Source organism: Carettochelys insculpta, chromosome 6, assembly GCF_033958435.1.
Source record: "Carettochelys insculpta isolate YL-2023 chromosome 6, ASM3395843v1, whole genome shotgun sequence".
In the NCBI taxonomy this organism is placed as follows: Eukaryota; Metazoa; Chordata; order Testudines; family Carettochelyidae; genus Carettochelys; species Carettochelys insculpta.
Genome location: NC_134142.1, coordinates 106,513,114 through 106,536,465, shown reverse-complemented (window position 1 = coordinate 106,536,465; position 23,352 = coordinate 106,513,114). Strand labels below are relative to the sequence as shown.

General features: G+C 45.4%; 2 protein-coding genes and 1 long non-coding RNA gene across 4 annotated transcripts; 1 reads left to right on the top strand and 2 right to left on the bottom strand.

Moving 5' to 3' along the window:
- Positions 1-919: 919 nt before the first annotated feature.
- On the bottom strand, positions 920-4,802 carry MYOD1 (myogenic differentiation 1). Its single transcript, XM_074997754.1, has 3 exons — positions 4,004-4,802; positions 2,437-2,515; positions 920-1,767 (listed from the first exon to the last, which is right to left on the bottom strand). Exons 1-3 carry the CDS (start codon positions 4,550-4,552, stop codon positions 1,517-1,519), a joined length of 879 nt encoding a protein of 292 aa, XP_074853855.1. The 5' UTR covers positions 4,553-4,802; the 3' UTR covers positions 920-1,516.
- A 215-nt stretch (positions 4,803-5,017) lies between these two features.
- On the top strand, positions 5,018-18,669 carry LOC142014729 (uncharacterized). 2 transcript variants are annotated; one of them, XR_012646028.1, is made up of 4 exons: positions 5,018-5,154; positions 5,754-5,911; positions 11,526-11,619; positions 18,097-18,669. It is a non-coding gene; the product is annotated as an uncharacterized LOC142014729 (long non-coding RNA). The 2 variants fall into 2 exon arrangements; XR_012646029.1 differs by having other exon boundaries at positions 5,754-5,938.
- Positions 13,596-20,524, bottom strand: LOC142014728 (ferritin light chain-like). The gene is made up of 3 exons (XM_074997755.1): positions 20,118-20,524; positions 15,989-16,135; positions 13,596-15,117 (listed from the first exon to the last, which is right to left on the bottom strand). The coding sequence occupies exons 1-3, from the start codon at positions 20,283-20,285 to the stop codon at positions 14,605-14,607; spliced, it is 828 nt and encodes a 275-aa protein (XP_074853856.1). The 5' UTR covers positions 20,286-20,524; the 3' UTR covers positions 13,596-14,604.
- Positions 20,525-23,352: the final 2,828 nt, after the last annotated feature.

Sequence of the window (23,352 nt, the reverse complement as noted above, 5' to 3'; positions counted from 1 at the left end):
GTTTAAATAAGTGCATACATCACAGTGCTATGAAAACAAGGGGTTTTCTTTGACTGTCAGAGCAGTTGCACATGTGGACTGAGGGTAATTTGCTAATGTAAATCTGTATTCGGGGCATATAAATTTCATGGCAAGCTCAGAAGATTCCATATGTTGAAAGAGATGTAGCTCACTGATTATTTTTAGAGAGGGCTCCAAACCAGAACCAGATCCCCAAAGACATGGAAAGCTCAAATCCAAACTTCACATTTTAGGCCTTTCACTAATTGTGTGATATTGGGACCCTCAAATATTAACATCCCTGGTCTTAGGTAAAGCTTAAGTGCAGGTCCAAACCTAAGCACAGATCTAAACTCCATAGTACCAACTGAGCTCCGTTTATTTGCCGGTGCCCATGAATAGTCAAATACACTGTCATTTTGGAGCTAGAAAATAATTTCTTATCTACACAGTCATTTGGTAATTTAGTATGTGATCCGCCCTGATGCTGAGCACCTCCAGCAAAATGCTGAATTTCATGGACTCCCATCAACTGAAAAGGGAATTGAAGTGTCTCTAATACTTAGCGCTTACACAGTGGTTTGTAAGAGTGAACCATTATATTGTAAACTCCTTTGGGCAGGGAATGAGTCTTTACACTTGTAAAATGCCAAGTATGTCTGGCTCTATATAGATTGTATAATCATCTCAAGATTACTAAGAAAGAAATAGGTAAGAAAGCTGCCCATTAGGATACTAAGAAAATGGACCCCACTTCAGCAAAGCCCTTCAGCATGATCACTGGACTCCAGGGGACATGGCTGGATTCCTTTGCTGAATCAGAGCCCTAATCTTCCTCCTGCCAAGTCAGTGCTCAGAGCACCACTCCTAAATGTGGTAGTAATCCTAGAAGCCCTATGCGAAGTCAGGATAACGCCACTGATTTTATAAATAAGGATCTTTATTTAGAATATTGTTGAAAACATTCTTGGCAACCACATTGTATAAATATATAAAGTTAAAGTTTGGCACGACAAACCAAGCAACATTCAATATTTAATTCCCTTTTTTTTTGTATTTTGTGTGGGGTTCTTTTGCAAAGCAACTCTTATTTACAATTATACAAAAAAGGTATTACAAAAAATGGTCCACAACCTTATTTGGGTAGGGTTGGGGGGTAGTAGTAAGAAAGTCTCACGTCACGACTGCTGAGATTCACTGAGTTTTCTTCTTTCCAGAAGTATCATCAGAACTCAAGAGCTAGGTTCCCATTCCCCAAAGCACATATTATAAACATTGGCCACCTTGTGCTATGCAATTTTACCTCTAGACATGTTAAATATAGCATTAGTTCAACAACCAATAAATAATGAAGTGTATTTTGAAGTAATATAGGCTTGAAAAGTGATATATTTGAAGGAATTCTGAGAGAGATTTTTAGAGCTGGAAAAAGAAATACTTAGTCTTTTCAAGGCAAGTCTCTGAGCTTGCAATACATAGCAATTGTGTTTGTACAGCAGTGTAGCTGGACCTGGCTTTATAACACTTGGTAGATTGGGTTGCTGCTGGTGGTGTCCTGGGGAATCTGGGTGCAGGTGGTAGGTGAGGGGATTTGGGCTCCACTCTCACTTAGGGTCACTCCTTCTTGGGGTGAGCAGGGGTTGCCCTCAGCTCCACCTTCCACTGTGGGCAACATGGGGCAGGTGGAGTTATCTGTGGAAATCCTCTCCACAATGCTTGATAGACAGTCCAGGCTGGAGACAACTGAACTCTTCCCATGTTTTTGATCTAAGGACAGAGGAAAGGATAAATCAATGAACCCCGTGAGTACATTAATACTAAGGGGACGTAGTTCTTCTAGAGGACCAAATGCAAAAAACAAACAAACAAAAATACTCCAAATCAATTAATCTTGCATCATAAGGATTTGGTTAATACGTATATCAAATAAATATTATTGAAAGATGCCAATCTCTAAAAAGCAGAGATCATTTTAGATCTTGCAAAGTTAGAGAAGGGCCCAAGCCTCAAAGTTTGGATGTGAACTATCACCACTATGAGGGAATATAGAGCTAGTTCAGTACAGAATGGGGTTGGTTTGCTCTGGATCCAGCTGAGAACTTCTCTGAAGTTCAGATCCCAGGTTTTGGGTGGGTCAGTCTCTGCTGCAGAGCAATTTCAAATCCAAAGCCTCTTTCAGAATAGGCATGGCAAAGCATACTGTAAAGAATATTGTTACATGAAATGCATGTACAAGATTTCCCCATATTTGCAAACAGACTCATGGAAACAGTTGCAGGGGTGTATATGCTGTAGCAGTGCCCACAACTTGCTGGGTGGATGGGGCGTTTTGACTTCTGGAATTTGCTGAGCACAAGTGGTGACAGCAGGGAAGTTTGCTCTGCTCATAATCTCCACATTCATACACTAGTCTTTGGCATTAAAGCGAATACTCACCATTTGGTGATTCTGTGTAGTAGCTGCTGTCATAGCTATTCCTCCGGTGAGAGCTGCAAGACGGCCCACTGTACTCCATCTGAAAACCAAAAAACAAAGGATGCATGTCACCAGCTCAGAAGCAGAATTTTCACAAAGTCTCCAAAAACCATCTAATTTCATATTTCAACCTCTGGACTGTACCACAGCCCTAGTCTGTGATGAAAGACAATAAAGTTTCAGCTTCTCAGAATCAGGGGAAACAACCTTTCTGAGAAGAAATGAAATCCAGAACATTTTATATTATTCCAAAGATTTTTTTGCCTTATCTTTATACATGCTGGAAAGACTACTATCATTGTAATGAGTGATTATTGCTTTTAATCTTTGAATTACACTGCAGAGCATTTGGGCCTTGATTTGTTAAGGGAGATGGCAAGGAAAGAAGCTAATTGTCATATTGAAAGTGTTTTCCCCAACGTTGTCTTTCTACTTCATACTCTTTCCATTAATTATTTCATACATGGAAAAAAAATCCTTCCTGGTATGGTTTATTTTAATTTTTGAGACTTTCACACACAATGACAGGCATCCTGCCACCAAAAGAGAATGCTGAATTCTGAGGAGGAATTCATTACACAATCCTCCCTCAGGTCTGCTATCTATTATCCTTCTAAACATTCAGCTTCCTTAAGGACCATCCCCTTCAGAAAAGAGCCTTCTGTCTCAGTGGGTAGTAAAGCTTTATTGTGATCCTCAGCTCAGAGGTACTCTGTTCGCAAAGCAGAGGCCAAGGATAGCATGGCTGCAGTCCTAGCTGTACTATGACAGGAGGGGATTCCCTCTTGCTTCCCTACACAGGACTCAGGAGCTCCTCTGCCCTTCAGTTCCTCATTTAAGTGTCAGGCAATGCCGGACCCAAGTAAGACTCTCCAGTCCTGCAATTACAAGTGATTGGGAACCTCAGTGCCTCTACCTGTAGCTGCAGTATAGGTGCAAGAAGCAAACCATTCCAAATGGGCTCCCTCTAAGGTGCTCTGCGATCCTCACTGACATTTAAGTGGGACAACACCCACTGTGACTGAGGCCAGAAAACAGAACCACTTGCCTCACCAGCCCTCCTGTGAATCCCACATTCATTTATGGTGGACAGGATCAAGGCTCCTAAGCCCCAGGTCTATCCTTGTAAGGGTCAGAGAAAAAGGCCACAAGCAAACCAGACATGGGACCCCTTGCCTCTCCCAGGAAACAGACACTCTTACCCCCTACACTCACAGGGGGCTGGGAAGATTCCCAGGGTTCAGGGTATGAAAGGGACCTCATCTCCCTTCAAAGAAAACAGATACAGAGGATCCTCTCCCCTCCCAGGGATCAGGCCCAGGAAGGGGACACATCTCCCACCCCGGGCTCCGGGCGCACGAGGGTCCCTATTTCTCTTTCAGGGATCCCGGTGGGTGAATGGCAGGGCTCCCTCTTCTCCCTCCTCCCGGAGCCGGGCCCAGCGAGGAGCCTCGTGTTCCGCTGGCCACGGGCTCCTCCCCACCCGGGGTTGGGGGGAACCGCCGCCCAGGGTGCCGCCCCCGCTCACCATGCCGTCGGAGCAGCTGGACCGGGGGCTGGAGGCGTCCGACTCGCCGCTGTAGTGCTCCAGGCCCGGGTAGTAGCTGTCCTCCTGCTCCCGCAGCAGCGCCTGCAGGCTCTCGATGTAGCGGATGGCGTTGCGCAGGATCTCCACCTTGGGCAGGCGCTGGTTGGGGTTGGTGGAGGTGCAGCGCTTGAGCGTCTCGAAGGCCTCGTTCACCTTGCTCAGGCGCCGCCGCTCCCGCATGGTAGCCGCCTTACGGCGGTCGGCGTTGGTGGTCTTCCGCTTGCAGGCTTTGCACGCCCACAGCAGGCAGCGGCCGGCCTGGTGGTGGCCGCTGGGCGCCCGGATGTGCTCGTCCTCGTGGTGGTGCGCGTGGTGGTGGGGGTGCTCGTCCGGCTTGAGCAAGCCGCCCACGTGCACCAGCCGCGGGTCCAGGTCCTCGAAGAAGTGCATGTCCGAGGTGTTGAAGCAGGGGTCATCGTAGAAGTCGTCAGCAGCCGAGAAGGAGCAGAGGGAGCCCTCCGTTATCTCCATGGGGCCTAGTAAGTCCATGGGGGCAGCGGAGAGCTGGGGCGGGCCGGATACAAACGGGCTGGAGCCCCGGGAACCCCGCCGAGCTGGGCAAAGCAAACTGGGGGAGGTTGTTTTCCAGCCACCAGATTAATCTAGTGTAACTCCCCCCCGGGTTTAACGGCGCCGTTCCCCCACCACTGCCTCCGACTCCCTGAGAGCGAGCCGCGCTCCTCGGCTTAGACCAAAACAGTTCTTCAGCTCGTCTCCCTTGCCCGGCTCGGACCTGCCTGTCACGGCACCGAAAGACCCTCCCCTGATGCCCAAGCAGACAGCACAACTTGTGTCTCTATTTATCCCGCAGCCTCGCTTGAGGGAGGGTGGGGACTCTTACAGGACGAGCTCGCTGTCACCTGCCGGCCAATCCCTTAGCCCCGAGGAGGCAGCGGCTGGGGTCTCGGAGGGGGTGGATGGGGAAGGGGTCGCGTCTGATTGGAGGGCAGCTGGAGCCCTGGTCAGGCAGTCGGCGTAGGAAACTTTTTGCAGATGCCAAACTGCAGCTAGAAAATAAGCGTCACAGTGGGATCATCTTTATTTTAACTCTTTTCTGCGTGGGCGCTTCTCTTCTCGCCCTTGGTCACGGGGTATGTCAGGGGCTTCAGACTGTAGGCGATTAGTGTTGTTTTTATGGATAAATAATTCGGAAAAGAAAATTAACACACACGTTTTACATTCAGCTTGTGATCTGGGCTGGTCCTGAGGATTTTGTTATGTGCAAACGATTTCTGACATTAAACTGAACTATATTATATTATATTATATTATATTATATTATATTATATTATATTATATTATATTATATTATAGCTATTTCGTTTTTCGTGAACTTTTGTTGAGCAGTATGACACAATTTGAGAACCAAATTGTCGACAAAGTAATGAATATATATTCTTTTAGAGGCAGCTTTTAACTATGTCTTCCTGGTGATTGTTATAGCGAATTGGTATCGCTTGTAAATATATGAATAGCACCTCTTTCGTTGAGATGGAAATAAAGTGCCGCATCGCAGGTTGATTTTTCGTCCCTTGTAATTTGACTTTGCAGGAAATCCACGAAAGTTGAGGGCTCTTCTGGGGCTCACACCGCTGCACTCGCTTTTTCTCCCTCCCCAGCTTTTAATTTCTCTTCTAATGAAGCAACGCCTCCCCCCCCCCCCCCCCCCCGTTTAACTTTTCTGCCTTAGGAAGCGCGTTCCGGTGACTTGCAAGGCGTCGGAGAAGCCGTCCGAAGGCAGAAAGGACAATTGTGGCGTCCGCCTGTCGCCTTCTCAACAGTTGTCTCGGATCGGTTTAGTTCGTGGGCTGATGGCCGAAGACATCGAATGGGTCGAAAACTTTCCAGGTGGACGTCACATCCCTTGAAATCGCTGTGAGCCCGGTGTCATAGTGCCGCCGTTAGCTTGCGCCGGGCCCTGCTCTGCCAGGCACTAACCCTCCTGAGGCTGTTTGGGAAAGGAGCTAAAAGGATGCGAAATCGAGGTCGCCAGTGCCTGAGCCCCGCGCCGAGTCGCCTGGGGCGGGCCGCCGGCCAGCTCCCGCTCGCAAGGGATGGGCACTGAAATTGACCCGCTTCCCGCGCAGGGTGCAGTTGTTTGTCTCTCGCGCTGCTTTTTCCCACCTCCAAACGGGCGGAGAAGACAAGCGCGTTCCGGAGGGAGCTGGAGCGGTGGGAGCTTCCCGCAAAGGAAATGCGCTTTCGAGCGGGCGTCGGGGCGAGTGCCGGGTGCTTTCAACCCGCCAGCAGCCGGGACAGAGCGGGCAGGTCCTTCCCGCGGCTAACCCGCCCTCTCCCCCGCAATGAGGGGAGTTTGCTGCCAGCCGAGCTAGCCACGCGTTCACCCTTCGGGCCACGCTGCAGCTTTGCGGGGCGCCGAGCCCGGCACTCCGGGTGGGGTGGAAATGCTGCGCCTACCAGGCGAGCGGCCGCTTGAATCGAGCACCACTGCAATGGCCGGGCGCGGCGTGGCCTGGCTGGCGGCAAAAACTCAGGGCGCCATCCAGCTACCCCTCCCCTTCCCGCGGGGTTATTCCGCCTTGTGCTCGGACTGCCGGGGTCACTGGGCCTCTCCCAATCTCCTGCTCGGGCGCGGGGTCAGGTGTCCACCCAGCAGAGGGAGGAAAGGACTGAAAATGCCCATCGGTGAGTTCAAGGGGCATCAGGTCCGGGCGGTCCTTCCAGCCCCTGGTAGGTCTGGGAGCCAGCGCGGCCGCGAAATCGCAGCGTGCAGCCCCGGCGCACCCGTGGGAGCCGCTCCCTAGGCTGGGCACGGGAGGCGGAGGCGGGAGAACACGTGGGAGGGAGTCAGGCTCTAGTGAAAGACACTCAAGCCTGCAGCAGGCAGGGGGAGACAGAGCCTTGCTCAGCGGAGCTCCGGAAGCGCCCTGGCCGTGCGAAGAGCCCCTTCCGCTAGGGGAGCCCGGTTAGACACTGCCACCGACTCCCACCCAGCTAATAGGGGTGAGGGGCACGACGGGGATTTTCACCGTCTAACCGCGTTGTGGCTGTTGCGCAGTTCGCCCGCTAGGGTGTCCCGCGGGGGACATTGCTGCGAGTCGCCTGCCGGGCGGACGGTGTCTCTTTAAACGCAGCTCCGGCGGCAGGGACAACTCGCGGGCGGGCAGCTTTTTAGGCGAGCCCCACTCCCCCTTGTGCACTGGCCCGGCCCTTGCACCGCCTTACCGGGATCGCCCAGGCCCCGCAGCGGCAAAGCGCGTGTGCGGAGCCCGGAGGGGGCGCTCCGAGATCACGCGGCGTTAGTGCAAGCAGGGTTTGCTGGGGTTTCATCATACAGAACTGCGGGGGGCAGGGCTTTGCTGGAGCAGCCCGGGAGGCCGCCGCCTGTTGGTGTACGAGACATGACCGTCCAGTGGCTAATTGCAGTCGTATGTGTCAAGGACAAATCGATTCCTACCAAACCAATGGCTTAACGCCTTCGGAGCCACGAGTTCGCCCCTACGTGTAGCAGAGCAATAGGGGGTTTGACGTGCTCTGCTGCGCCATACAGAACATTTGCGCTGCAGTTTACCCTTTCACATCAGACCAGCTGTTTGTAAAACACACGCAAGGAATCTGTCCCCTGGGTTCACTCATCCTGAATGCTCTCTTGCTGTGCACATATCCCGTCCATCCATGTCATTGGCCCAGCTTCTGGAGTAAACTGCTGCTGAGGTGAGCAGGAATGGCAGAATTAGGCCTTTAAGGGGGAAAATGTCAACACTAAACAAACTCAGGGGCTCTTCTTTCGGGGAGTTCACATTTGCTGTTCAGAATGCTTTGCTGGCTGTTCAGCATATGGCTTATTTCTAGACTTTTAACTGATGTCAGTTCTCTTTGTTGGTGATTTAAAAGTGTTTCAGCATTTTCACCTCTACTTCTTTTTCAAAGGAGCCAAGCCTGAAAAGTTTTATGCATTCAGTTAACTTTCCGTGGACAAGATTATCCACAGGAGTAGAGATGCTTGCTTGTGCTTGCTGTTACCATTAACTGGACTTTCATATATTTGAATCCCACCTCTACAACCAGTTGTTTTAATAAAGAAAACAAAGCAACAATAATTAAATTCTAAATGGGGCTTTAGATCAGTTTAGCAGCTTCTGCATGGCAGGGTGTAATAACACCTGTCTGGATTTCCTGACACTCTAACATTGTTTAGGATAAAAAGCAATAATAAATATTTGAAATGAACGCACCCCGAGTTCAACCCAGAACTTTGCTGGTTTCATGGAATGGTTAGTTCTTTTCCTACTGGGCACAAGAAGCAAGTAAATGTTGTGAGAGAATGTTGCATTTAATGTATTTGTGTACATTTCAGAAGTGTAAGAATATTTTTAAACAATTACAAAATTGACAATAAATTCATTGATCCTAGTAAGCTGTTCATTTAATTCATTAGGTGTAGCAGGTACCCCAGAGTGGACATGGTCCTGCATGCCATGTACATCGGCAACTGCCATTGGCATCAGTGGAGGTTTTGGGTGGGCAAGGTGTTTGGGCTTAGACCTGCAATGAGCACTGGAACAAAAAGGATTATAGCTATAGGCAGGAAGTGAAACTTGGCCCATAGTAGACAAGTAACTAATACTATTTTAAATCCAGCCTGGCCTACAATGTGTCCTTTCTGCAGTTACAAACATAGTGTGGAATCCTCGTTTCACTGATTTCAAGGGCAAAGCTCTTTTTCACCAGATCTACACTCCAGGGAACAATTGATTGAAGTCAGTGTATCCTAAATTGATTTCTCCAGCCATCCCCAGAGAGGTAGATAGGAGAATCTCTCCTGTTGCCATTCCTTATCCTCATTACAGCGAGGAGTAGCAGGGTTGAGGATGGAGCCCTGATCATTTGATTTAGGCTACGTCTATGCTACCAGATAAATTTGATTTTATTAAATCGATTTTATACCTCTGGGTTTTATAGATTCGATTTTGAGTATTCTCCCTTCCCACAAAGTCCACACAAAGGAGAGTTTGTGCTGCCACACTAAAGTGGCCAGACAGCGACTGTTGCAGCAGTGCAGTGTGGGAACCTATCCCACAGTTCCCTCAGCCCTGCATTCGGCACTCTCCCCCTGGGCCCTGCTATACCCCACTAGGTGTGCTACATCAAACCCCAGAAGATTGCCTGCCACTACGTTATAGTAAGTATAGATGTACCCTTTGACTTCAGGGGGCCTCTTTTCATCCGTAGGCCATAAAATATTTACTGTGGTCCAATCCTGAATTCCTATTCATGCAGCAGTTCAATTGGATTATTAATGATTCTTTTAATCATGTAATTTCATTTTTCAGCCAGTCCCAGTTGTCCATCTGAAAACTGCTTAAGTCTTCTTGGCTAGAGACTTCCTAGTCACATTCTACCATTACCCCAAAGAGCAATTTTGTCTTAAACAGAAAACTGGGTAGGTTTAAAATCATTCTGATTCTGTACTACCTCTTTCTCTCACTGTATTCTCCAGTGCTGAAAAGTGATACGTCCCCATGAGATCAGCTACTGACCACCCTAACGCACTCATAATTATATATCCCAGCTGTTCCTGAGTGGTAAAGTATCAAAAATTGTGAAACTTTTCTTGTTTCAACCCTTCAGGTTGTTCTAACAGGGATTTTTTTTGCCTTGATGTTTTCTTTGTGAAGTATTTTGTTAGCAAAGAAAAAAACCTAAAATACATCTTTTTAATAGCTGATGTGCAACAAACCATATTTATTTTGAGTGAGCAATTGAGAAGACGGGTGTTGTATTACACTTGTTAAGATTGTGAGACAGGGCTGCTTGGTTCTACTTCTGGCTATGTCAAATGCACAATTTTATTTTGAAAGGAATAATTTAGTTGTGTCTACAACTAACTAGAAGCAGTTTTGCTATTTACAAAGGGCTGAATTTTGCTACTTATAGTGACTGGTATGCAGAGGAACTAATTATGGAAGAAGGTACTATTCAACATGAGTATGGGTATTGGAATTTGGCTTTGAGCCTGAAATATCTTTTTAATCATTGCAGCACCTGAGAAAAAAATGATCCCAAACATTGCTTTTTACAGTAGTGTTAGATTAGTATACTGGTTTGGAGTGGTCTTCTAGAATACTATATTATTTATAGTAAAATGTAGCGGAAGATTATTTTTTTCAGCTAGAACCTGAACTGTCCACTGACATAATAGAGGGGATAATGGGAAAGCAACTAAGTGATTAGCATATCCATTTTACAGACACGGGCACTTAACACAACTGTATGCAGCATAGCAGACTAAGAACTCAGCCAGGCTTTTTTTTTTTTTTAAACATTTCACTTTGAAATGTTTCTGCTTGACTGCAGGTTTGTTTTCATCCTTTTCGTTTCTGTTCTTCCACCTTTCATAACTAGACTTTGGGTAGCAGACAAATAAAGGGACAATTCTGATATTAAAGAATGTAGTATGTATGCTTAAAGAAAGCATACATAAGACAAGTATTAGCATTTACGTATAGTAAATTGAGTGTAGCATATTTATTGGTCATTCTTTTATCCAAAAATTGCTGTCTCCAAAGGCCTTAGGAATATCATAGTTTTAATAAAAATGTGAAGAAAATTTCAAAGAAGCTAACTACAGTAGTCTCTTGATGTAGGCAACTCCAAACCATCTAAATGTTGTTGTGCAGTGACTTAGTTCTATAGTGACAATGCTGTACTATCTTAATGAAAAGCAAAATCGAGTGGGCACTCCCTGGGTGGCCCATGTAGTTGCTAATAAGCCATAGGTACACTGGATATATTGAGGATGCAACATTGGACGTTACATTTACCCGCCTACAGCTAATTTGGTAAATTCTGGTGGTTGATTCAGATTGCCAAAATGTGTACTTAGTCCTCTAACAGCAGAATGTATATAGGAATTAATGTAGTTGCCTAGGTCTCAATCTGGCCACCACACTTGGGTTAATACCTTAGTTTACAGTTCTGCAAAGTGCCCTGCTCTCTGTAGTGACTGAAAATGGGAATGATCTTTGTTTTAAATCTTATCTAAATGATGCTTTGACAACCTTGAACAAGCCCCGCCCCCCCCGGCCACGTATGATAAATGTTAAGATATGCCTGGTCTGGTATGATTTGAAAACTGAATTTACTGATTATTGTCCAGGGGAAATACAGCATGGCAATATTGCATATAAAGTTAGAGGTTCTGCTGTATGATATTACTAAAGACATGCTCTGAGTCTGAGGCAGAGTCCCAAACATATTCCCCCACTGGCAAAGGTTAGCTGAATCCTCAGCCAGGTGTCATCAAAAATCAAATGGACTCTCACCTGGGTAAGTGGACGTTCTTTGGCAGGAAAGAGGGCCTGGGCAAAAATTACATGTACCAAATTAAAAAATTTAGGGTTCCTGAAAACACAGACTTTGCCTCCTGACCCTCTGGATTGTGTATGAAAGAGAGAAATGAGACAGCCCAAATCACTTCTCCCTTTTTTTCTATTTTTAGCACCAGCAACACTTGAAGAACAAAGCAAGCAGTACTGGATTGGGGAAGGGATCCTGACTAAAAGAAATTCAGACAGTAAGACTGCTGTAACGTGGTGAGAAACCTTTGCTTTGCATTTAGTTTTATTTGCTTATAAGCAAATTGACTTGGCATTGCTTGAGTATGTTAGTGAAATGAGGTGGTTGTTTTTCCCGTTTGGAAACTGAAAGGAAAAAAGGATATGATTTATGTAAATGATTGGGACTAATTGTTGTGGGGGAAGATATCAGGGCTACCAAAAAGCACTGAGACCAAGCAGCAGGGATAGGGGTTGGACCTGAGGGGTACTTACCTTTCCCAGCATGGTGGAGATCCCTGTCTTCACATGGCCATGGTTTTCCTGTTGCAACTGCCCCCAGTGGTCACTCTGCAGCATGACTGTTTCCTGTGCTCACTCCCCCTATGGGTTAGACTGTAGCATGTTGTCCCTCCTGGCACTGCCACCTCCCTTCCCATGTTCTGGAGATCCTGGGATTTCAGGCGTTTCCTACTTTCCAGGCACAGCCAAACCCTGACTTTGATTAATGTTAGGGTAAGAACCTGAGTACCAAATTTTGTGGTCACAGCTCTTACAGTTTAAAAGGAGTTTTGAACAAACGTAGCATAATGAAGATAATCAGTTCTTTCAAGCCTCCTTACCCATAATCACTTTAGCTGCATCCACACTACATTCCCTTTTTGAAAGGGGAATACAAATCAGTGATATTTGAAATGCAATTGAGGCAGATTTACATATCACCTCCTTTGCATATTCACACAGAGACTGCTTTCAAAACAAAAATAGCATGTAGACAGGGTTCCTTCAAAAACAAACCCTGTTTTTGAAAGAACCCTTCTTCCTGAAACAAAATAGCAAGGCCTTTCAAAAACAGGGTTTGTTTTCAAGGGAACCCTGTCTACAGAGCTGTTTTTGTTTCAAAAGTAGTCTTTCAGATGTGAGATCATGCCAGGATATGCAAATGAGGCACAAGATATTTAAATCCACACCTCATTGCATTTCCAATCCCACTCGTTTACATTCCCCTTTCAAACGTACATCTTATATAACCCAGCTCTCTCGGACAATACAAACTCAGATGCTGTGGCCACACTAGCCCTCTCCTTTCAGGAGGGGCAGGGTAAAGAGGAATTTTGGCAGATGTTAGTGAGGTGCTGCCATGAATATACCCCTGCTGCCTGTGTATTTGGGGGGACTTTTGAAAGGACCCCCTGATTTCAAAAGCCCCTTCTTCCCATTTACTTTTGGGACAAAGGAGCTTTCAAAATCAGGGGGTCCTTTCAAAACCTCTCTGGCTATATGGGCAGCATGCTTTTTGAAAGTGGCACTTTCCAATCACATGTCTGCCATTATGCTAATGAGGCACTGCACCTTCATAGCAGCACCTCATTAACATCTACCAAAATTCCTCTTTACCCTGCCCCTGCCAAAAGGAGAGAGCTAGTGTGGCCACAGCCTATGAATTTGTGTTGTCCAAGAACTGGGTTAGATAAGATACACATTTCTGGAGTAAAGACTGGGGTTAAAAATTTACTGGTTTTAATCTGCCATGTAATTCAAGGGTAGCAGTCTACTACTTTTGCAATATACCAGAGTAATTTGAATACTGGAACCTGTGTATGAGCAAAGTGTGATAATTCCCACAGCACAGCAAGATAAAAGGCATCCCCCTGTTGGAGAATATTCATTGGTCCAGAGTGTACCCTAGATAAAGTCAGTGGCACAGCAGTTCTTCAAAAATACATTGGTCCAGGCAGTAGAAGGAATTTCTAGTGCTCTAGGTCCCTACTGATTCACAGCAAGTTGTGAAGACACAGCCACAGGCTATTTGGTGGATGACCCTAGAGAGTTTTGTTGACAAAACCCAGAGTATCAACATTCCCAAAGCATTCGGTCAACAGAACGCAGCCCTTCTGTTGACAGCATTCTGCTGCTCCCCCATAAGGCAAAATGCCTCTGTCAACAGATTCTATCACGGAACACTTCAGGGGGCCCTCTGTCAAAAGGCAATGCCTCCAGGACACTGGACAGCCCTCTCTGCTGTGCTTCTGGTTGGCTGGTTTGTCAAGAGTTGCTGGCAGTCCAGCCACTCTGACAGAGCAGATCACTCTATCTATTTGTCAGTCTGGCCATGATCTGCCAACAGAAGTTTTGTTGGAAGATATCTTCCCACAAAAGCACCTGTCAACAAATTGCTCTAGTGTAGATGTAGCCTTTGAGTTTAAGGAAAGCAAATAAGTAGCCCAGTAGTCACCAGGGGAATGTCTTGTTCCCACTAATAAAACTGTGTACAAAACATTAATAGTCTTCATCCTGGAGAAATGCAGACCTAGAAATAACTTAGAAAGCAGTTTATTGAATTCCTGTTTATTATAACTTTTGTAGAAATTATAAGATCATAGAATTCCCCTTCATTTTTAAAACATCTCCAAAATATCCATATAATATTTACCAAGTAGTAAAAAGGTCTAAAAATGATTACGTGGGTACAATCTGTAATTGATATAATCTCATAGTAGGGTGCTGCCACAGCCCGTGGTTTGAAGTAATAACAATACAATACATTGTTTCTGTCTTCAGCATCCCATTATTAAAATTGTTCCAGCACCATTGTATAATATAATCATTTGTTTAACAATATAAAAAGCCATAGTTTCTCAAGCATAGAAAGTAGAAAAGCTTTTTCTTTAAAAAGTTTTATATACTAAAAACCCTCCTCTTTTACACTAGACAATCCCATCAGCTATTTAAGACAGAGGCCCACACATCTGTTTTCCAAACAAATGAATGTTATATTAGGGTAAGAGACTTTGTAAGGTTCTATATTCTGTATCTAGCAACCTTGATATCTATGATACAAAGAAGAGGTACGATATGGATTAGATTGTGCGCTGCACTTTGGAGGAGTCACGGCACAGGAGGAAGCATGTACGGGGTGGTAAAGGAGCTTTAACCACTATTGTACCTCCTGGATTTGATTCCTGGGGCTGACTTATCTTACATCAGCATCCCTCTATGGCTGCCTATAGGTTGCTCCATGGCTCAGAATGGGCATAGTGCTCCACCTCCTCTCTTCTGCCCCTGTTTTGCCCCCGTCGTATCCTTGCAGAGAAACTGTGAGGAGGGCCAGCACTGGTTTGCATACCTTGGCCCTGTGCTCTTCTGGGAGAATTCTTTGGGGGGCTGTTGCAACCCCTTGGCAATGCCTGTACCTTGCTGAGTAGGTAGGCATGGAATACAGTTGTGACTAGAATCTGTCTCTATGCCTCCTTTTATCTCCTCCTGTAACTGTTCCATGAGGTAATCTCCCAAGTTGCCTCTGCCATCCTGGGAACACTCAAGCCTGCGAGCATTAGTCAGGAGGTCTCCCATCAACTTGATCTTCTGGATCTTGGGTTCAATAAATTGTTTCTTAATAGTGCTTGCACTGTGAGGGTCTGCATTTTCAATGCTCAAGGCATAAAGCTCTTCAAAATATCCTGTCACTGTTTTCCACTGAACCAATGCTACTTCAAGGGCCTTCATCACATTGGATACATGTTCACAGTTTGGTCTCTAGAAACAGAAAAAGAAAGACAGAATTGTCAGACACCGGTATTTCGCTGAAATGCTTTGTCTTCCAAACCAGAAATCATTGCAGAAGGATGCTGAGGTTTTGCAACTGGTCCTTGCAATTTTTTAACATTTACTAAGTATTTCTGTGAGTCAGTAGTCAGCTTGTGCCACTCCCAGTTTACTGCCTGAGGTGAAACCTGTTACTGTTAGCAATAAAGATTCAGATAACTGCAGATATAACTGAGGTGTACTTTCAAATCAAAACCAAAAATACAAAAAACAAAAAACACTATGGAAATGGAAGTTAAAGTTTAAGATCCCCTTTATTTACTCAATAGGTGCTATACACGAATGCTGTGAAAGACATATGGTTGTACTACACTTTTAACATTTTATATGACTCTAGTTTGATACAGAAGCTTAGTGAGCTAGATTCTCCTAGAAATTAAGATTTTACACACAATTTCATTGAATTCAAGTTACTCCTGATTTATACTGGTGTATGAAATTAAAATGTATCTTAATATCTGAACTAAATTCTATTATACCAATGTAAAACTGAAGTACTCTACTGAGGTCAATGGAGTTGCTCTGGACTTGCACTATGGAGTCAGGGCAAAAGTTCTGCATAGCAACAAACATGAGACTGGTTAGGCTAACAGAACACTTGTAAAAAGAGTGCCTTCATTTTATCTTTAGCTAGAAAAATGATAACCCTAGAGTCAAGGTTGTGGGTTTAATCAAGTCTCTAACCAAGAAGAATATACATCAATATGATTCGGAAAATAAAGTATTTGGAAAGCTCATGGGAGTGGTGACAGATATATGCAAAGTTTGCTGATTGTGGAAGAGTAATCTGTCTGCTTCACACCTGGATGACTGTGGTACAGTAATGGCCTCCTCTTTCTTGTTGGTATTTCAGCATGGCCTCTGCAGCTTCCTTCTCTTCTTTAGCCAGCTGCCAGAAAAACTTCGAAAAGTTTGGCAGAGCCACATCAGACCGATCAAAAATTTCACCCTACATATTTAAAACAAAGATAGTTAAAAGTATGAAAACCTGCATTTGATAGGAAAGGGGACATTAATATCCAACAGAATACAGGTCAATCAGTTCCGATATTTAAAGAACAATAGAGAACACTTTTGATAGGACTTGTGCTAGTAACCGACTTTGGCACTTAAACAATTCCCACCTCAATCACAGCAAGTGGTCCTCCAGACCAGGTAGCCTTTATTTATTTTAAAATCATGTGCACGCACCAGTCCTCTCAACATTAGACATGAGACTACTGTATTTCCAACAATGTTGCTTTGAGTGATATGCTTTTATGACTTACAGCTTCAAATGGCATTTTGATTTTGGGGTAAAAAAATTAAATGGTTATCACAAACCGATTGTCTACCTTTGTCTAAAAGTATTCATCACATCCTTCCAACATTGTCACTAACAGACCTAGAAAGGCCTGCTTAGGGCACCAGAATCATCAATTTCCAGAAAGGATGCAAAGAAGAGATCTAAGGGTGTAGGAGGGAGGGGCTCCCACCTGCCTCCCAGCCAGAGGCTCTCAGGCAGAAGTGGTTCCATTCTACTGCCTGCCCGGGAGAGCCATTAAGCATGTGAGGGGAGAGTCATGTGTCCTCAGTATGGGACAACACCTGTCAAGTAGGCCAGAGACAGCAGCCTGGAGGAATCATCCCAGCCTCCTGACATCATCATTCATGCCACTCTGCCTTTTTCCTCTTTTACCACATTGCCATTAATTGCTGGTACATTTTCATCCCACCCCTTTCCTAGCTGCTCAGTCTCACTCTGACTCTGAGGTTTCACCCCTTCTCATGTCCTCTTCTCTCACTTCACCCTTCCTATGCCTAATTTCCTCTCCCACTGAGTGCCTTCACACACAGGCCGTGTCTACACATGCACGCTACTTTGAAGTAGCAGCGCCAACTTCGAAATAGCGCCCATCACAGCTACACGTGTTGGGCACTATTTCGAAGTCGAAATCGACGTTAGGTGGCGAGACGAAGTCGCTAACCCCACGAGGGGATGGAAATAGCGCCCTACTTCGAAGTTGAACGTCGAAGTAGGGCACGTGTAGACGATCTGCGTCCCACACCATCGAAATAGTGGGGTCTGCCATGGCGGCCATCAGCTGAGGGGTTGAGAGACACTCTCTCTCCAGCCCCTGCGGGGCTCTACGGTCATCGTGTACAGCAGCCCTTAGCCCAGGGCTTCTGGCTGCTGCTGCCGCAGCTGGGAATCCATGCTGCATGCACAGGGTTTGCAACCAGTTGTCTGCTCTGTGGATCTTGTGTTGTTTAGTGCAACTGTGTCTGGGAGGGGCCCTTTAAGGGAGCGGCTTGCTGTTGAGTCTGCCCTGTGACCCTGTCTGCAGCTGTTCCTGGCACCCTTATTTCGATGTGTGCTACTTTGGCGTGTAGACGTTCCCTCGCAGCGCCTATTTCGATGTGGTGCTGCCCAACGTCGAAGTTGAACGTCGACGTTGCCAGCCCTGGAGGACGTGTACACGTTATTCATCGATACATCGAAATGAGCTATTTCGATGTAGCGTGCACATGTAGATGTACCCACAGTCCCCCACACCCAAATGACTTATCTATATTTACATTTTGATTAACTCTGCAAGACAGGACTCTGGAAAAAAAAATACAAACTTCTAAGGGCCCAGTCCTGCATTCCTGGCATACCCACCATTCCCATTGACATAAGTGGTAATGTTGGGTGCATTAGGAATATGGAGTTGGCCCCTTTAAGAGCCAGGATTCAGTTGAAGCTGGAACTTTAAGATATGTAAATCAGGAAATATGAATACCATGAAAAAAAGTTACAATAGATTTGGGTCACACAGGAAAACAGACTCTACATCAGTTTAGCAACTTCCTTATAGATGTTAACTAATTATATTTTAAGGGAAAATGTTACTGGTAATCAGTATTTCCTTTTTTTTTTTCCCCCAGGCCATGGGCAGAATACTTTTCTTTATGTACATCAAGGCATGTATGGATGTGCACCACCAGTAGTGCACAAAATTTGTACCACCATATACTACCATCTGTGGGTGTCCTGCTCATCAGCTGGGCAGCAGCTGAATCTCTCCTGGATGGCTGCCCAAGTACTCAGCTTAAAGGAAACACTGCTGATACATAATTATACAACGTGTACACTTTATATTGTATATCACCTAGGGTACCACTTATATATTATAAATATAAAAAACATTACAGGCCAGACTCTGCTCCTCTGAATTAACAGCTTTGTCAAGAAGTAGAGTAACTTCAGACGCTCTCAGATTTAAACTGTACTACTACAAACTGGCTTTTATTCATGTTGAGTAGAATACATCCAGAATGTGGAAAACCATTTTTGCCATTTAAGTCCCATAACAAAAAGGTGCAAAGCACACTATAGCACATGAGGCTCTCTGAAAGATTTTTGCATTGGCCCTGCACAAAGCTGATATGTTCTTATTGTTTGACCTGTCTGTAATGGGCTTTTGTTATTCAGAGTAAAACTAAAGGCTTTTCTGTGGATATCCAGGCACTTCTTTTTTTTAAAAGAAAAAAAAAGTCTAGGTAAGACAGTCCTGCTTGATGGCCTTCGTTTCAAAGGTCAGTGATGGTCATAAGAAAACAAACTATTCTTTCACAGATTCACCAACACAACCACTTTTCATCACACAACCTCACATTCTTCCAAGCAATATATCCCAAAGGTGCTAGAATTCCTTATTTTTTGTTCCCTCTTGCAAACTGATATTATGTACCCAGTTTTCTGTAGGAACTTTGCAAAATATACAGGGTACTGGTTTGTCGCTGTGTAGTTGCAGTTTTGTCAGCATGTCTAGTGATTTTAGTAGGCCTGTGCTAGTGTATTATTGGAGTCACACAATGATGCAACAGCACCACATTTTTAAATTTAAACTCTCCTTACATCCCTTATTGCACAAAAGAGCTACTCAAACTACAGCACCAAAACCTACAATCAGCCATGAAACAGTAACTAGTAAAATTAAATTAACAGAATCTTAGAATTTATCACCTTTTCTAGGGATGTGTTTGTTCTGAGAATAAAGCTAATTTCAGATGAAACTGACAGGAGGGAGCAAATTTGGACCTTCTGTGAACTTTTCATGTATATATTTAGCACACAGTCTAGTAATTAAAATACTAAACTAGTGTGTCAGCTGCTGCAAATTAACACCAAATGTTCAAAGTTACCCCCCCATCAGAATCTACAAGTTGCATGTCTCTTGTTGATAGTGGTCTTTCCTTTCCCACCCCCAATCAACCAAAACATGGATACACTGGAAGAAAAACAGGATCATGACACCATCACACATGCCAAAACTTGAATTCCATATTTCTGTTATACTCCAGCAGACTTAGGTATTGCAGAGAGTGTGCAGAACCTCCTGACTTTAAGTGGTTTCCATTATGTACAGGATTTACAGTTTGGGTCACTGGATGCCAGCACCTCACTATAAAAATTGTTCCAGCACTCCTGCCAACAGTGAGATTGGTGCCTGAATAAAATTTGGGGGCAGGGTGCAGTAAGAAACTTAGCCTCTGGCTCTATCCATGGTGTTTTATTATAACCCGTGTCCCTATAAGCAGGATGCCTATTTGTGCGTTGAAGAAGCAACTCCACAGGTTCTCATCAGTGGAGCACAAGGACTACCAACTCTGGCTCAAAGCACCCATCACCTAGTGCTGCTCGGCGTGCAGTGCACACAACCCCTCAGCTCCGCACCCGCAGCTGCGATTCACTAGTGTGTGTGTAAAAGCCACCACAACACCTAAATTCAGCGGGTCGGGTGGGGGGGGGGGGTTGATTTCCGAGCCTGGGTCTGGCCCAGGGGCTGTGGGAGGCAGGAGCAGCAGGAACGGCTGCAGAGGAGGAGGAATCGAGCGGCCTGGGGGCGGGGGGGCAGGAATGCGCCGCCCGGGGGCCCCGGGAGGCGGCAGCGCCGCCGCCTTACCAGCGCCTGGAGGCGGTAGGAGAGCTCCAGGAGGGCGCTGGTGACCCCGCACAGGCCTTCCTCCACCGCCAGCGGGAAGTTGTTCCTCGCACGGCTGTCCCACGCCGGTTGGCGGCCCGGGCACCCGGGCAGGCGGCCCCGGAGCTTCTTCGGCCGCGGCTCGGCCATGGCGGCGGGAGCGGCCAGGCACAACGTCCGGCAGGCTGTCTCGCAGGGCAGCCGCTACAGGGACACACCGTGCTCCAACCCGGCGCTGCGCGCTATATAGCCGCGCGCGGGTGGGGCGCACCTGGCGGCACACCCCCAAAGGGCACCTGGCGGGGCCCCGCCCCACCCCGCCGGCAGCGGCCAGGCCGGCCTCCGCTGAGCCAGGGGGCGGGCGCGGAGGACAAGGCTTCGCTGCACGCTCCCAGGAGGCGCCCCCTGGGTCTTGCAAACCAAAGACAGCATGCTGGGCTGTGCTTGGGGTGGGGGAGCTGCCCGCCTCTGGTGCGGGAGGTGCGGTGTGGCTAACGGCCCTGCTGAGGATAGCTGCCCAGAGTGCAGGGTCCGGGAGCATCAAGTCCTGCCCCGAGAGCTCCCACCCTAAAACCCACCCTTCCCTGAATGCCCCCTGCGGGTATTAACAACTGTTGCAACGTTTGAAACAGAAAAACCACACGGGGTGCAGCGTTGTGGGCGTTGATTCGTTTGGCTGCTCAATCCTGTTCGCGTGTGAGCCGGTGAAAATAGAGCTGATGTTGGGAAAGCGTGGTTCCTCATTCAGCCTTTGGATCCCCAAGTTTGCCCACTTTTACACTAACACGATGTGAAGGTTTTGACTGCAATGTATTATGAGTCAGCTGAGTGCATTATCAAAGCACATTTTCTAACAGGCTGAACATATATGTTTGAAATTAACACACACCGTGATAAAATAAACCAGAACACTGATCATAAACTAAACCAAGGATTAAAACAAATAGGGGTTTTAATCAAGACTGATAGATTTGGGCTAGATTTTTCAACAGTTAAAGAGTGGTGTCCTTTCACTCATATCAACAGAGCTATCAACCAACAGTACTTGGGTCTGCCAGTGGAGCAGGGGGCTGGACTCGATGGCCTCTCAAGGTCCCTTCCAGTCCTAGTATTCTATGATTCTATGATTTACAGAATTTGAGTATCTACCCCCTTATCAAGGATGGGTTTCCAGCAGTGAATGTTACAAAGATGAGCAGAATCAACATTGCAAATTTTCATAGCTTCAGACCACACACACACATTTGTATTGGACATATGTCTCTTAAACCATCTACAGCAGCATTTCCCAAAACATGGTCCGCGGCCCTGGAACCGTCCTTGGAAAAAAAAATCTGTCCTTAGAAAGTATACAAATTATCCCGCACAATTCTGTTAATTTGGTGCATTTAGTATTTTCCCATATAATTAAGGTAATAACAATAAGATAGACACAAGTATTTTATATCAAGATTATTCTTATGCACTATTAATATTGTGAATAAATAACAAACAGTGCAAATGTATTCATTTTTCATTTTTTTATATGCATTTATATTTTTGGGCAGCAAAAAAAGATACTGAAAAGAAAACAGGCTCCAACAGTATAAAGTTTGGGAAACCCTGGTCTACAGGCTCCAGTCTATATAACTTTTGTTTGAAACTTGAGTAAGTGGATAACAGAATTGCAAAAGACACCCGTCCCAACTAAACAGGCACTTTAGGACATTGTGTTCAGAAATATTTCTCCACAGACGCATGTATGTGCTTCCCTTTAATATCAGTGGATATTAAACAAACAGTGGCTATGTCTACACAAGAAGCTTTTCCCAGCAACACTGGGCTTTTGTCAGGAGAGACTGTAGAGTGTCCACATGCAAATGTGCTTTGTCATCGGTTTGTCAATAAAACCTGGCACATTTGCCGGCAGTGTTATACCTTTCTCCATCCAGGTATAGCACCTCTGTCAACAAAACAGCCCCATAGATCCTCTGGGCCCCTTTTGTCCACAGACAGGGCTTCCAGTTCACCAGGCAGCCATGTTTGCACAGCTTCAGGTCAGCCATTCTGTCAAAAGAGGGCTGGGCAGTCTGGCTGCTCTCTGTCGACAGAGCAGGTTGCTCTTTTGATCTGCTTTTTATGTGTAGATGCAATCTGTCAACAGAAGTTTTGCTGGGAAATCCCTTCTGATAGTCACTTTTGTGGACAGAGGCTTCTCTTCTTAGCCAGTATATTTTGCTAAGAATAAAAATAACTGGTCATAATTTGTGCAATCACGTATATTCCGGGTACAGATGTGATTTCCAAAACTTTGGGGAAACCAACTGATTTATTCCAACATGTATTTTGACATCAGAATAACAGAATTAGTCCTTCAGTCTGTGATAATTCTCAGGCTATTGTCTGTTAATGTAATCGTATCTGGCCCCATTAAAGTATCACTGATTTATAATAAATTCTAATCCTCTACTTTCTAGAATAACTTTAAAATATACTCTCATCTTTCTAAGGTAATATCTTCAGTTAGTTTATCATATACAATGAGAGCTGCATCTCTTTGCGTTAAGGTAAACATTTAATATGTGCAGAAGTAAATGAACCTGAAGCACAATTCATCTCAGCACCTTTCAAATGTGATAATTTTCTGTTCAGTGATTTTCTGTTTGGTAAGATTAGTGTCAGATTTTATTCTATGGAATATTTTTTCAAGCAAATCAGGTGATAGATTAAATCAAATACTTCTCCCCCCAAAGTCTATGCATGATTTTTCCATTGGTGTGAATCTTTATTCCATTGAACATTCTAATTGTTATTGGATATGACTACATAAGGCAGATAATCCATAATTATAAGCCCTTGAATAGTCTTATTAAAGGCAGTAAAACTACATGCATACAAGATAAGTATGTGTTTAAACATTTCCTGGGCATGAATAAGGCTTGGTACATACTCAAAACTTTGGTCAAGGTAGAAGGAGACCCCCAAGTGCCAACCTCAACCCCAGAGTAGACGTAGCTAGATCAATAGAAGCAATGACCTAGCTACTCAGGGAGGTGGTGTTCCAGTGACAGAAATAACTGCTTCTGTCTCTATAGACTGTTTCACTGCCGGGGGTTCTGCTGATATGGGTGTAGTTCTATAGTAAATATCTTACTTCAGAGGTTTTCAACCAATGCACTATAAGGCCTAAGCAAGCCATGGAAATTTCATCAATTTCTCTGCCCTCAGTTTTTGCAGA